The sequence below is a fragment of the Ranitomeya imitator genome, chromosome 2, assembly GCF_032444005.1.
Source record: "Ranitomeya imitator isolate aRanImi1 chromosome 2, aRanImi1.pri, whole genome shotgun sequence".
Taxonomy (NCBI): Eukaryota; Metazoa; Chordata; class Amphibia; order Anura; family Dendrobatidae; genus Ranitomeya; species Ranitomeya imitator.
The window spans coordinates 784,948,607-784,962,468 of NC_091283.1; the positions used below are offsets into that span (position 1 = coordinate 784,948,607).

General features: G+C 42.7%; 1 protein-coding gene across 5 annotated transcripts in view; it reads right to left on the reverse strand.

The window, feature by feature from the left end:
• FAM13C (family with sequence similarity 13 member C) overlaps nucleotides 1-13,862 on the reverse strand; it is a 286,221-nt gene that overhangs the window by 176,546 nt on the left and 95,813 nt on the right. For all 5 annotated transcript variants that reach the window (XM_069753563.1, XM_069753560.1, XM_069753562.1 and 2 more), the window contains exon 4: nucleotides 386-498. In XM_069753563.1, the coding sequence (XP_069609664.1) occupies nucleotides 386-498 (113 nt within the window). The remainder of the gene's footprint in view (nucleotides 1-385; nucleotides 499-13,862) is intronic.

Consider the following 13,862-nt stretch of genomic DNA (forward strand, 5'->3'; position numbering starts at 1 on the left):
CTGCAGCGGTTCTGCACATCAAACCGCAGTAAAACCCGCAGATATATTTTTGATCTGCGGGTTTTACTGCGGTTTGGACCTCACAATGGAGGTCTATGGGTGCAGAACCGCTGCGGCTCCGGAAAAAGAATTGACATGCTCCTTCTTTTTTCCGGGAGCTATTCAGCGCGTCTTTTTTTTTACAATTTCCGGACCATGTGCACAGTGTGTCCTGTTTTCCATAGGGTACAGTGTACTGTACCCTGCATGGAAAACAGGTGCGGAAGCGCAGCGGCAAAACCGCCGCGGTTCCGCGGTAAAAAACGCACTGTGTGAACATGGCCTATCACAGCCGGGGCTCAGCATTGTGAAGCTGTCCTGGACGTTAATACAGAAGAAGTACTACCTTGGCTGAAAATCTGTGGCTCCTCTGAAGGATAAGTGAGGGCTATGCTCATGAGACGTCATCCCTTTAGTAGTCCAGATTTCGGGAAGGCATTGACTTACAGTCTCGATTTCCTGCAGGAATAAAATAAGTAGAATGAATTAATTACTCTATAGTAAATGGCTGCATCTTTTGGAGCACAGAGAATAAAATGAGAGGAAAGAAAAAAAAAAAAAAGAGAATTATTTGTCTGTCTGGTGAGAGAACATGATCTCGTTGGAGCACAGCTGAAATGTTCCTGATAATGTGGAAACAGAAAGCGAATGCCACCTGAGCTAGGAGCATCCAACAAAGCAGCTCAGTACAAAAACACAAACATTTGTACAGAGAGAATATGACACCCGTAAACAGGAGCACATTTTGGGAACATTGCTTTTAAGCACTGATCCGGTATTGTTCCAGATCCCTCAGTAATCAGACCTGTCCGGACATCAGCACATGATCGGTTTATGTAGGCTTTCAGCAATGCTATAAAAAGTGCATGTATTCACACAGGGTAGGAAAGTAAAGTAAGTGGCTGTGTACACTGATTTAGTATGACCCCTCCCGTGTTAGCATCCAGCAATCCTATTACTAGAATAATACCCTGTCCTGTGCTGATGAGGGGCAAGAACCTCAAACAACAGTCTACATACAGATGGGAATCTTCCTTTTCGAGCAGATTCTGTCTTGTCTGAAATCTCCAGTCATCTAATATACTTTTTGGTCAGACACTGAATTACAGGTTAGCTACCTATAGGTGACTTTAGAGAGAGACAGTGTTCTTCTTTATAGGGGAGAGTGAGTTATATACCGTTTCCCCTAGGCTAGGCACACAGGACTGCAGATTCTCTCATCTGACAGAATTGGCCCGATTATGCAAATTAAACGCTGTTCAAACTCTGAACAAAGAGAAACAGATCTTCCAGAGAGAACATAAAAGGCAGCTAACCAGTACCTTACCTTGTACTTATGATGGGCAAGAACCCCGAAACAGCTGTCTACAGATGGGAGTCTCATTGTTTTGAAGGAGACCTGCCTTACCGTTAGTCCCATAGAAGTAATTTCAGAGGCTGTGAACTGCACTACCAATCAATTCACACATCTGTCTTAGGACCTCATGTTATCATTGACGAGGGGCCCAGAGGTCTTACCCTCCCCCCGTCCATTCCCAGCTATCACACATATCCACAGAACTGTTCAGGGGCTATTCCATAAAAAAATTGTGCGTACGTGTGATAAATGTAGGATTACTGGGGAATGGAGGGTGGGGGAGGGATACAACCTCTGGGACCCCCACCAATGATAAGGCTATATCTATAAGGCCCCTTTCACACATCAGTTTTTTACTATCAGTCGCAATCCATCGAATTTTGAAAAAACGGATCCGGCGACTGATGAGTCTATGTGGGGGTTACCTGGTTGCTAGGGAATCCCCACATGTACTTATTCTGGCTAACGGATGTAAATCATTCAGCTGCGGCGCTAAAAACTAAAACTCCGAGCACTAAAAAATACTCGGAAATCTTGAGTAACAAGTATATTCGCCCATCACTATTCAGCATATATCAGTCCCCTGTAGACATACCCTAAGGTGCCCAATATGTTAAGGTCCAAGTCAGGCAGGTTTAGGGCTCATCCAGACATCTGTGGATTTCAGTCTGATCAAGGACCACAATGCATGGGACTGGTTGCGGGTCTCCCGATAGAGCATGATGGCTTCATGTATTTCTATAAGGCTGTCCTGCTTAGGTCAGGAGACCCGCGGCCAGTTTGAGCACTGCGGTACGTGATGGAACCAAAATCCACAAATGTGTGGATGAGACCTTACCCAGATGCTTCTTGCACAGTCCGAGTCCTGTTAATGGCTGCAATGCTGGACACTACTATCATGTAGCTTCTCGACTTTTTAGTACTCAATGGATGGGATAGATGAGCTTAAATAACCAACCAAGGGACCAGACTACTGCAGCCGCACATATTTACACAAGGGTTATGACTGACAGTATCACTGGTTGCTATGGACGACAGTCGTTATGTATGACCGAGCTGGGCCTAGTTCAGCCATGTATGAAGTAGTCAGGGTCTATACCAGAGGTCTCAAACTGCATTCCTCGAGGGCTGCAAACAGGTCATGTTTTCAGGATTTCCTTGTACTGCACAGGTGATAATTTAATCACCTGCACAGATAATGATTCCAGCACCTTGTGCAATGCGAAGGAAATCTTGAAAACACGCATGGTTTGCGGCCCTCGATGAATGCAGTTTGAGACTCCTGGTCTATACCATTCAGTTAGTTCCTAGACAAGGCTGCAGTCAATATTGACTTTATAAAGCAGCTTTTCCAGCATAGGACCACACAGGCCAATGATTGGCTGCAGCGGTCAGTGATTTTTCCCAAACACAAAATTTGGTGTTTATTTTTTATCAGGGTGTCAGAGTTTGGCAACAGTGTCAGTTTTCACCATCAGAGTTTTATTAGTTTTTCTCAGATGAAAAAAAAAGAAAACTGATGGAGATTTTTCAAGCTTCTATCGGTGAAAAATGAAAAGCACATGGATGACATCGGAGTTCTACTCCTCAAGCACCCGTAGATTTGCATTGGTGAGTTTGAGCAGACACTTGGGTCAATGTCAGACATCTCTCCATGATTTTGGTCCGTGAAAAAAAAAATCAAACATCTGAATCTCCCCACAGATTACAGTTACGACCAATTTCCATGAAAAACACTGATAGCATTTGTAGAATAAAAATTGATGTCCGTATGAGCCCTAACATTGAGCTTTTGCTGTGCGGTGAATAGCCCATACAATAATGAACACTGAGTGGCTGGAGGAGAACATTTGTAAAATGCCAGCCACTTGTCACCTGTCATCACCTGTTATGGTGACTACTTATCAGTATTTATGGTAAATATGAGGCCAAAGTTAATGATAGTGGAACAGTCATCACAAGAGGCTCATAAAATATTCATGTATCAACATGACATAAACTTTTAGGAGTACGGTAGATGTCCTTTAACCCAAAACCTGTAGAAATACGTGGTTATGCTACCTTATCACTAACAACCACTTAAAGCTGGCTTTGAAGAACATGCCTTTCTAAAATTGCAAATAAATGCCCCAGTTCTCATGTTCTGTAACTTGCCATTTGATTCTTTTTAGAGAATATTTCCTCATACAGTCATGGCCACAAGTATTGACACCCCTGCAATTCTGTCAGATAATACTCATTTTCTTCCTGAAAATCATTGCAAACACAAATTCTTTGGTATTATTATCTTCATTTAATTTGTCTTAAATGAAAAAACACAAAAGAGAATGAAGCAAAAAGCAAAACATTGATCATTTCACACAAAACTCCAAAAATGGTCCAGATAAAAGTATTGGCACCCTCAGCCTAATACTTGGTTGCACAACCTTTAGCCAAAGTAACTGCGACTAACCGCTTCCGGTAACCATCAATGAGTTTCTTACAATGCTCTGCTGGAATTTTAGACCATTCTTCTTTGGCAAACTGCTCCAGGTCCCTGATATTTGAAGGGTGCCTTCTCCAAACTGCCATTTTTAGATCTCTCCACAGGTGTTCTATGGGATTCAGGTCTGGACTCATTGCTGGCCACCTTAGAAGTCTCCAGTGCTTTCTCTCAAACCATTTTCTAGTGCTTTTTAAAGTGTGTTTTGGGTCATTGTCCTGCTGGAAGACCCATGACCTCTGAGGGAGACCCAGCTTTCTCACACTGGGCCCTACATTATGCTGCAAAATTTGTTGGTAGTCTTCAGACTTCATAATGCCATGCACACGGTCAAGCAGTCCAGTGCCAGAGGCAGCAAAGCAATCCCAAAACATCAGGGAACCTCCGCCATGTTTGACTGTAGGGACCGTGTTCTTTTCTTTGAATGCCTCTTTTTTTCTCCTGTAAACTCTCTGTTGATCCCTTTGCCCAAAAAGCTCTACTTTTGTCTCATCTGACCAGAGAACATTCTTCCAAAACATCTTAGGCTTTTTCAGGTAAGTTTTGGCAAACTCCAGCCTGACTTTTTTATGTCTCGGGGTAAGAAGTGGGGTATTCCTGGGTCTCCTACCATACAGTCCCTTTTCATTCAGATGCCGATGGATAGTACGGGTTGACACTGTTGTACCCTCGGACTGCAGGGCAGCTTGAACTTGTTTGGATGTTAGTCGAGGTTCTTTAACCAACATCCGCACAATCTTGCGTTGAAATATCTTGTCAATTTTTCTTTTCCGTCCACATCTAGGGAGGTTAGCCACAGTGCCATGGGCTTTAAACTTCTTGTTGACACTGCACACGGTAGACACAGGAACATTCAGGTCTTTGGAGATGAACTTGTAGCCTTGAGATTGCTCATGCTTCCTCACAATTTGGTTTCTCAAGTCCTCAGACAGTTCTTTGGTCTTCTTTCTTTTCTCCATGCTCAATGTGGTACACACAAGGACACAGGACAGAGGTTGAATCAACTTTAATCCATGTCAACTGGCTGCAAGTGTGATTTAGTTATTGCCAACACCTGTTAGGTGCCACAGGTAAGTTACAGGTGCTGTTAATTACACAAATTAGAGAAGCATCACATGATTTTTCGAACAGTGCCAATACTTTTGTCCGCCCCCTTTTTTAGGTTTGTTGTGGAATTATATCCAATTTGGCTTTAGGACAATTCTTTTTGTGTTTTTTTCATTTAAGACAAATTAAATGAAGATAATAATACCAAATAATTTCTGTTTGCAATCATTTTCTGGAAGAAAATCAGTATTATCTGACAGAATTGCAGGGGTGTCAATACTTTTGACCATGACTGTAATAATCATCATTCAGACAGCACTATGGGTACTGGAGCTTCCATTCCCTCAATTCCAAGAAAGCATTGCTCTTGTCATTGTTCAAAGGCTAACCTGCTCTAACCTGAAAGGCTGCCTTTTTGTTAGCCCTGTGTCCAGTTTTGATGGTCAAAGACCAAACTCTATTTCCGTAATCCATCTTGGCATTTCTGCTGCTAGAGACAGATTACAGATGGCAACAGGAATTAGACAGTCAGAAAGACTGAAAGAGGTACCTAGTGACCGGCATAATTTTTCAATGAGGTGGTTTGCCGAGTGTCCATTTAGCACACTGGGGTAGATTTAATAAAACAGTATAATTTAGACTAGAGAGTCTAAACATATGACAAATTTATCACAGTGGTTCATGCAGTATAGTATATAGTAAAAATGGTGTTTAAAACTACACATTTGTTAAAAAAAAACACCAAATTTAACAGAAAGACCAGCTAAAAGTGTAAATGAAACAGCTAACTATTCCGACTCAATGACTAGGCTGCGAGGGTGGGGACTCTTGAGACGCATTTTCTTAGCTTTCTCTATGTACCAATGCTCACATGAAAAGATTTCATCACATTGCTTGATTCGACTGCAAAGCCACGTATGAAGATTCCAGAGAAAGGTTAATTGTTAAGCTGAATTCTTGTAGTTATGCACAATTACAGTAGGTAAAAAAGACTATTCTGAACCACAGATGCAAAAACAGGAGCCTCATAATATGGCTAATCAGAATGAGGAAGAAGGGAGGGGTTACTGACATCAGAGCTAGGGAGGCAGAGAGGGAGTACAAACTTCTAAATGGCAAACCTTATTGCATAGTAAAGCAACAATACAACACAATATATATGATTACCAAGTTGTGGGGCAAGACACTAACACTTCTAAGGGCAAAATCTGACCCACAAAGAAGATTCTACAACCCAAAGGAGTGAACACTGCGTTGGAATAATGCTTAATATTGTATACATTGCAATAACTACTATTTGCTGCTATTTAATGGTGCATGAGTTTCTGTCTCCAGCAACAGTGTTATATTGCCAGTGAAGCACTGTCTAAAAAAAGAACCAAGTGTGTGTAGCTAAAGCATGTTTTACTTTCACTTTCCAAGCTGACAGATAGGATGCTAAGATCCTAAGCTATAAGAAATACCAGTTGTAAGCTGTGTTATCTTTGTTCCTGAATATATATTCACTGTTGAATGGCTAGACAGTACAGAGATTAATCCGCTGCAAACAGGTTATGGGTTTAAAGACCCAGAAACCCAAAGATCCAGAGAACAGCCCAGAAGAAAGAGAACAATAGTGTGCTAAGAAGAAGAAAAATGGACTAGCAGCAACTCTGTGAAGTCCACAGTGCCAAATCTGACAATTCAGAATTACCAATACTGGAATTTCAAGGTAAAGATGCTGCTGATAAGAGAAGGTACATGGAAATGCACACAGGAGTCTAGACCTGACTCACTACCAGAAGACTGGGTAGAGAAGGATCAAAAAGCACAATCGCCTTCAATATAGCTGAACAGACACAAGTACGGTAGCTTGCTTTTTATAGCTATTTAATGCCTATTTGTGTCTGTTCAGTGAGACCATGACTCAGGCCTCATTATAGGCCGAAAAATGTTGCTCTAGATGTACACTGTTTTGATCTGACTGCATGTAACTGTGCTTTTTTTTACATTTTTTAACTATTTCTCAATAAAATGGAAGTTTTATACAAATAAGACTTCTGAAGGTGCAGCGGATTCTTCATCGCTGTGTATATATATTTTTGTCCAAACAATCATGACCGCTTGCTATCTTCAAAACAGACTACCAGGTAAAGCTAATGAGAACACTTCATTCAGCAAAAGAAGCCTGAAGTATAATATATAAGAAAATTCAGAAGTATTTGTAAATAAATGTGGGAATCTCATGCAAAAGAGGGTATCTTGGTGGGCTACAGTGAAACCCAGAAAGGATATAGAATCCTGCACCCAGCAATGAACAAGGCACATTAAGCAGAGATGAAATGATTGATGAGAACTTTATGTCACTCAACTTTCATTACATCATACCAGTAGTCCAGCTGAAGAAAGAACAATCTCAGTCACAATTTCACAATAACAAAAAAATGGATGTACAGGTTTGCTTTGGTTCTTCAACCACTGGGGAAGCAATAGAAAAATCAGGTAAACCTGAACTCAAGATATCATTGGGATCAAACAAGGGTATACCAGCTAAGTGTCTATCCTATTTTGCCAAAACACTACCTGTGTCAGAGCTGCAGTCATGAAATGCCACAACTACTTGCCTATGAAAACTGAAGTGGATTAATGCTGCAAATGAGCAAATGAAGTCCCTTCATCAACTCCAAACTTGGTAACTCTCCAAACTACCACAAGGCAAGAAATCAATCAAATTTTTTATGACCAAGTATGACTCTGAAGGCAAGGTTCACAGGTTTTAAAGCAAGATTAGTCGCAGAAGGATATTCTCAGAAATATGGTGTAGATTATGGTGCAACATTCTGTTTTTCAGACATGTGGACACCAAAACTGCCTTTTTAAATGGTGACATTGAAGAGGACTTGTACATGTCTCAATCTGAGGGTTAGATCAAACAGGGTCTCTTTTGAGAACTACAAAAATCTCTCTATGGTCTTAAGCAATCGGCAAGGGCATGGTACACCAAAATGAACAGTCTTATCTGAAGAAGGATTTAAAAGAGGTCAAGCAGATCCGTGTGTATACACAAAATGTACAGAAGGAAAGTGGATTTATATTCTCTTATATGAGAACGATGTGATTATGGTTCATCAACAGGAAACAGAAATTGTAAAGATGACAAATTATGAATAAGCATTTTGAAAAGAAAGACCTTGGGAATGTGACACATTATCTAGGATTCCAGGTTCAAAGAGAAGAAAATGGAACCTTTCTTCTAATCTAAAGTGCAAAAATCAACTCAATTCTGAATCAGTTTGGAATGTCAGAAGCCAAAGGTATATCAACCCAATGGAACTATCCTACTTAAAGTTGGAGAGAGAAGATGTTCTGTTACCTAACAATGATGAATAAAAACAGGCAGTGGGGACAATTCTATACGTACCAACTATGACTTGAATGGATATCACAGCAACAAATGGAATTCTCTTCAAATGTATGAAAAAAACTATCAAAAAGACTGGAATGCCATTAGTTCTTCAATATTTAAAAGAGACTCAAGACATATATTTAAGTATATCTGCAACAGGAGATCCAAAACTCACAGGCTAAGTAGATGCAGACTAGGCTGGTGACTTAAGTGATCGTAAATCGACAAGCAGCTATTTGTTTAAGCTTGGAAAAAGTTCAATGTCTTCATCTAACAGAAAACAGGTGTCTGTAGCCTTGTCATCTACAAAAGCAGAGTATGTGTCTGTAGCCCATGCAAGTCGAGGTCATTTGGGTAAACCAATTGTTAGGCGATCTCGGTAATCCATAAATTCAACCGACGGTGATTTATGAAGACAACCAAGGATGCATTAAACTTGCATGCAGTAAGAAGATCAATGCGAGAACCAAATATATTGACGTTAAACATCATCACCTGCGTGATTTGATAGAATGTGGCATATTGTTTTATTGCAAGACCAGATGATAGCTAATGTTATGAAATTTAAAGAATTTAGAACCACTATGAGACTAACAGGATAACTAGTTGCTGAGTGGTGGTATGGGAATAATGCTTATTATTGTACATATTGCAACAACTTCTATTTACTATTGTTTAATAGTGCATGCTGTTCCGTCTCAGGAAATAGTGTTATTTTGCCAGTAAAGCAATATTTACAATGTAAAGCAAATTAATTGTAAAAAGATAAGACTTATTTCTTGTATTTACATAATTCTCAATTAAACATGATATGTAGATAAAGTTTATTGTAAATATGCTATTCTGATGACTTCCTGGACATTGTATGGAACAATTTAAAAAAGTCTTATTAAATGTCAGCTTATGTTCAAGGATGTTTCTGCACTGATGTTTACACCACCTAGTGACAAGAAATTCACAATTAAATGGGGAATTGAAAGACATTTTAAAACGTCTCAATTGATGATAAAAAAAATCCGCTTTCAAATATTAAATAAAAAATGGCAGAAAGGGCCCGAAAATGTGCAAATATAGGTAGGATATCTGCATTCGATGTCTTTTTCAGGTGGATACTGCTGCATAAATCACCTATGAGAAAACACACAAAAGAAAGAACATATGCTTGTGAATATATAATAAAATGACCTGCTGTGCATACAGTGGGGGAAAAAAGTATTTAGTCAGCCAACAATTGTGCAAGTTGTCCCACTTAAAAAGATGAGAGAGACCTGTAATTGGCATCATAGGTAGACCATCATCAAAATCACCTTGTCTGATTTGGCAAGATTTATTTTGCAAATTACGGTGGAAAATATGGTAAGTATTTGGTCATTAACTAAATTTAATCTCAATATTTTGTTATATATCCTTTGTTGGCAATGACAGAGGTCAAACATTTTCTGTAAGTCTTCACAAGGTTGGCACACACGGTTGGTGGTATGTTGGCCCATTCCTCCTTGCAGATCTCCTCTCGAGCAGTGATGTTTTGGGCCTCTTGCTGGGCAACACGGACTTTCAACTCCCCCCAAATGTTTTCTATGGGGCTGAGATCGGGAGACTGGCTAGCCCACTACAGGACCTTCATATAGTTTTTACGAAGACACTCTTTTGCTGCCCTGGCGGTGTTCTTGGGATCATTATCATGCTGAGAGACCCATCCACGTTTCATCTTTAATGCCCTTGCTGATGGAAGGAGACTTGCACTCAAAACCTCACGATACATGGCCCCATTCATTCTTTCATGTACACGGATCAGTCGTCCTGGTACCTTTGCAGAGAAACAGCCCCAAAGCATGATGTTGCCACCCCTATGCTTCACAGTAGGTATGGTGTTCTTTGGATGCAACTCCTCCAAACACGACGAGTTTTGTTTCTACCAAACAGTTCTACTCTTCTGGATAATTCAAACGCTCACTAGCAAACTTCAGATGGGCCCGGACATGTACTGGCTTAATATACCAATAAATAGGGCAAACAATACAACCCTTTTGCATATATACATATATATATATCTACAGCTATATATCTATATCTATAATATAACGCTGGGAGCATCAGTCTGCCTGAAGCTCAGAGGGCGCGATGACACGCTTAATGCGTGCCGCCCTCTGACTGAACAGTCACAGACAGAGGACCCGGAACACGGAGCGGACGCAGCGCTGGATCAGGGCCGGGTGAATATAGCAAGTATCGGGGGCCTGAGCTAGCGGCAACTCCAGCACCTGACCCCCACAGCGCGCCAGTGTCCCCGCCTGCTCAGGCCCCCCAGCACTCAGCGCCCAGCGATGATAGGTATGTTATTTTTTTATATATATCGCAGCAGCATACGGGGCATATAATACCATGGAGCATGTTATGGGGGCCATAAACCTTTATGGAGCAGTGTACAGGAGCATATACTATGGAGCATCTTATGGGGGCCATAAACCTTTATGGAACAGTGTACGGGGGCATATACTATGGAGCATGTTATGGGGGCCATAAACCTTTATGGAGCAGTGTACGGGGGCATATACTATGGAGCATCTTATGGGGGCCATAAACCTTTATGGAGCAGTGTACGGCACATATACTATGGAGCATCTTATGGGGGCCATAAACCTTTATGGAGCAGTGTACAGGAGCATATACTATGGAGCATCTTATGGGGGCCATAAACCTTTATGGAGCAGTGTACGGGGCATATAATACTATGGAGCATGTTATGGGGGCCATAAACCTTTATGGAGCAGTGTACGGGGGCATATACTATGGAGCATCTTATGGGGGCCATAAACCTTTATGGAGCAGTGTACGGCACATATACTATGGAGCATCTTATGGGGGCCATAAACCTTTATGGAGCAGTGTACGGGGCATACGGATGGGAGCAGCAAATTACAGAACGGTGGCGCAGAATGGGAGCACATGACAGAACGGGGGCGCAGGATGGGAGCAGCACATGACAGAACGGGGGCGCAGGATGGGAGTAGCACATGACAGAATAGGGCAGCACATGACAGAACAGGGGTGCAGGATGGCAGCAGCACATGACAGAACGGGGGCGCAGGATTGGAGCAGCACATGACAGAACGGGGGCGCAGGATGGGAGCAGCACATGACAGGATGGAGGCGCAGGATGGGTGCAGCACATGACAGAATGGTGGCGCCGGATGGGTGCAGCACATGTCAGAATGGAGGCGCAGGATGGGTGCAGCACATGTCAGAATGGGGGCGCAGAATGGGAGCAGCACATGACAGAATGGGGGCTGTTATGAAGGCAATCCAGTAACACAGTGTGCCAGTAATCAGAGCACATACAGTGATCTGACAAAAACCCAAAACAATAGAACGAGCTCTGAGACGTGGAATCTCTGTAGACCGCAATACCTGAACCTATCCTACACACAACTAAAGGCGGCTGTGGATTGCGCCTGACACTACATATGCAACTCGGCACAGCCTGAGGAACTGACTAGCCTGAAGATAGAAATACAAGCCTGACTTGCCTCAGAGAAATACCCCAAAGGAAAAGGCAGCCCCCCACATATAATGACTGTTAGCAAGATGAAAAGACAAAACGTAGGGATGAAATAGATTCAGCAAAGTGAGGCCCGATATTCTAGATAGAGCGAGGATAGCAAAGAGAACTTTGCAGTCTACAAAAAACCCTAAAGCAAAAAACCACGCAAAGGGGCAAAAAGACCCACCGTGCCGAACTAACGGCACGGCGGTACACCCTTTGCGTCTCAGAGCTTCCAGCAAAAACGAATAGACAAGCTGGACAGAAAAAACAGCAACAAAAGCAAAGAAGCACTTATCTAAGCAGAGCAGCAGGCCACAGGAAAGATCCAGAAGCTCAGATCCAACACTGGAACATTGACAAGGAGCAAGGAAGACAGAATCAGGTGGAGTTAAATAACAAGGCAGCCAACGAGCTCACCAGAACACCTGAGGGACGAAGCCCAGAAGCTGCAGTACCACTTGTGACCACAGGAGTGAATTCAGCCACAGAATTCACAACAGTACCCCCCTCCCCCCTTGAGGAGGGGTCACCGAACCCTCACCAGAGCCCCCAGGCCGACCAGGATGAGCCACATGAAAGGCACGAACAAGATCTGGAGCATGGACATCAGAGGCAAAAACCCAGGAATTATCTTCCTGAGCATAACCCTTCCATTTAACCAGATACTGGAGTTTCCGTCTAGAGACACGAGAATCCAAAATTTTCTCCACAATATACTCCAATTCCCCCTCCACCAAAACAGGGGCAGGAGGCTCAACAGATGGAACCATAGGTGCCACGTATCTCCGCAACAACGACCTATGGAATACATTATGTATGGAAAAGGAGTCCGGGAGGGTCAGACGAAAGGACACAGGATTGAGAATCTCAGAAATCCTATACGGACCAATAAAACGAGGTTTAAATTTAGGAGAGGAAACCTTCATAGGAATATGACGAGAAGATAACCAAACCAGATCCCCAACACGAAGTCGGGGACCCACACGGCGTCTGCGATTAGCGAAAAGTTGAGCCTTCTCCTGGGACAAGGTCAAATTGTCCACTACCTGAGTCCAGATCTGCTGCAACCTGTCCACCACAGAATCCACACCAGGACAGTCCGAAGACTCAACCTGTCCTGAAGAGAAACGAGGATGGAACTCAGAATTGCAGAAAAATGGAGAGACCAAGGTAGCCGAGCTGGCCCGATTATTAAGGGCGAACTCAGCCAACGGCAAAAAGGACACCCAATCATCCTGGTCTGCAGAAACAAAACATCTCAGATATGTTTCCAAGGTCTGATTGGTTCGTTCGGTCTGGCCATTAGTCTGAGGATGGAAAGCCGAGGAAAAAGATAGGTGAATGCCCATCCTACCACAAAAGGCTCGCCAGAACCTTGAAACAAACTGGGAACCTCTGTCAGAAACAATATTCTCAGGAATGCCATGCAAACGAACCACATGCTGGAAGAACAAAGGCACCAAATCAGAGGAGGAAGGCAATTTAACCAAGGGCACCAGATGGACCATTTTAGAAAAGCGATCACAGACCACCCAAATGACTGACATCTTTTGAGAAACGGGAAGGTCAGAAATGAAATCCATCGAAATATGTGTCCAAGGCCTCTTCGGGACCGGCAAGGGCAAAAGCAACCCACTGGCACGTGAACAGCAGGGCTTAGCCCTAGCACAAATCCCACAGGATTGCACAAAAGTACGTACATCCCGTGACAGAGATGGCCACCAGAAGGATCTAGCCACTAACTCTCTGGTACCAAAGATTCCTGGATGACCAGCCAACACCGAACAATGAAGTTCAGAGATAACTTTACTAGTCCACCTATCAGGGACGAACAGTTTCTCGGCCGGACAACGATCAGGTTTATTAGCCTGAAATTTTTGCAACACTCGCCGCAAATCAGGGGAGATGGCAGACACAATGACTCCTTCCTTGAGGATACTCGCCGGCTCAGATAAACCCGGAGAGTCGGGCACAAAACTCCTAGACAGAGCATCCTCCTTCACATTTT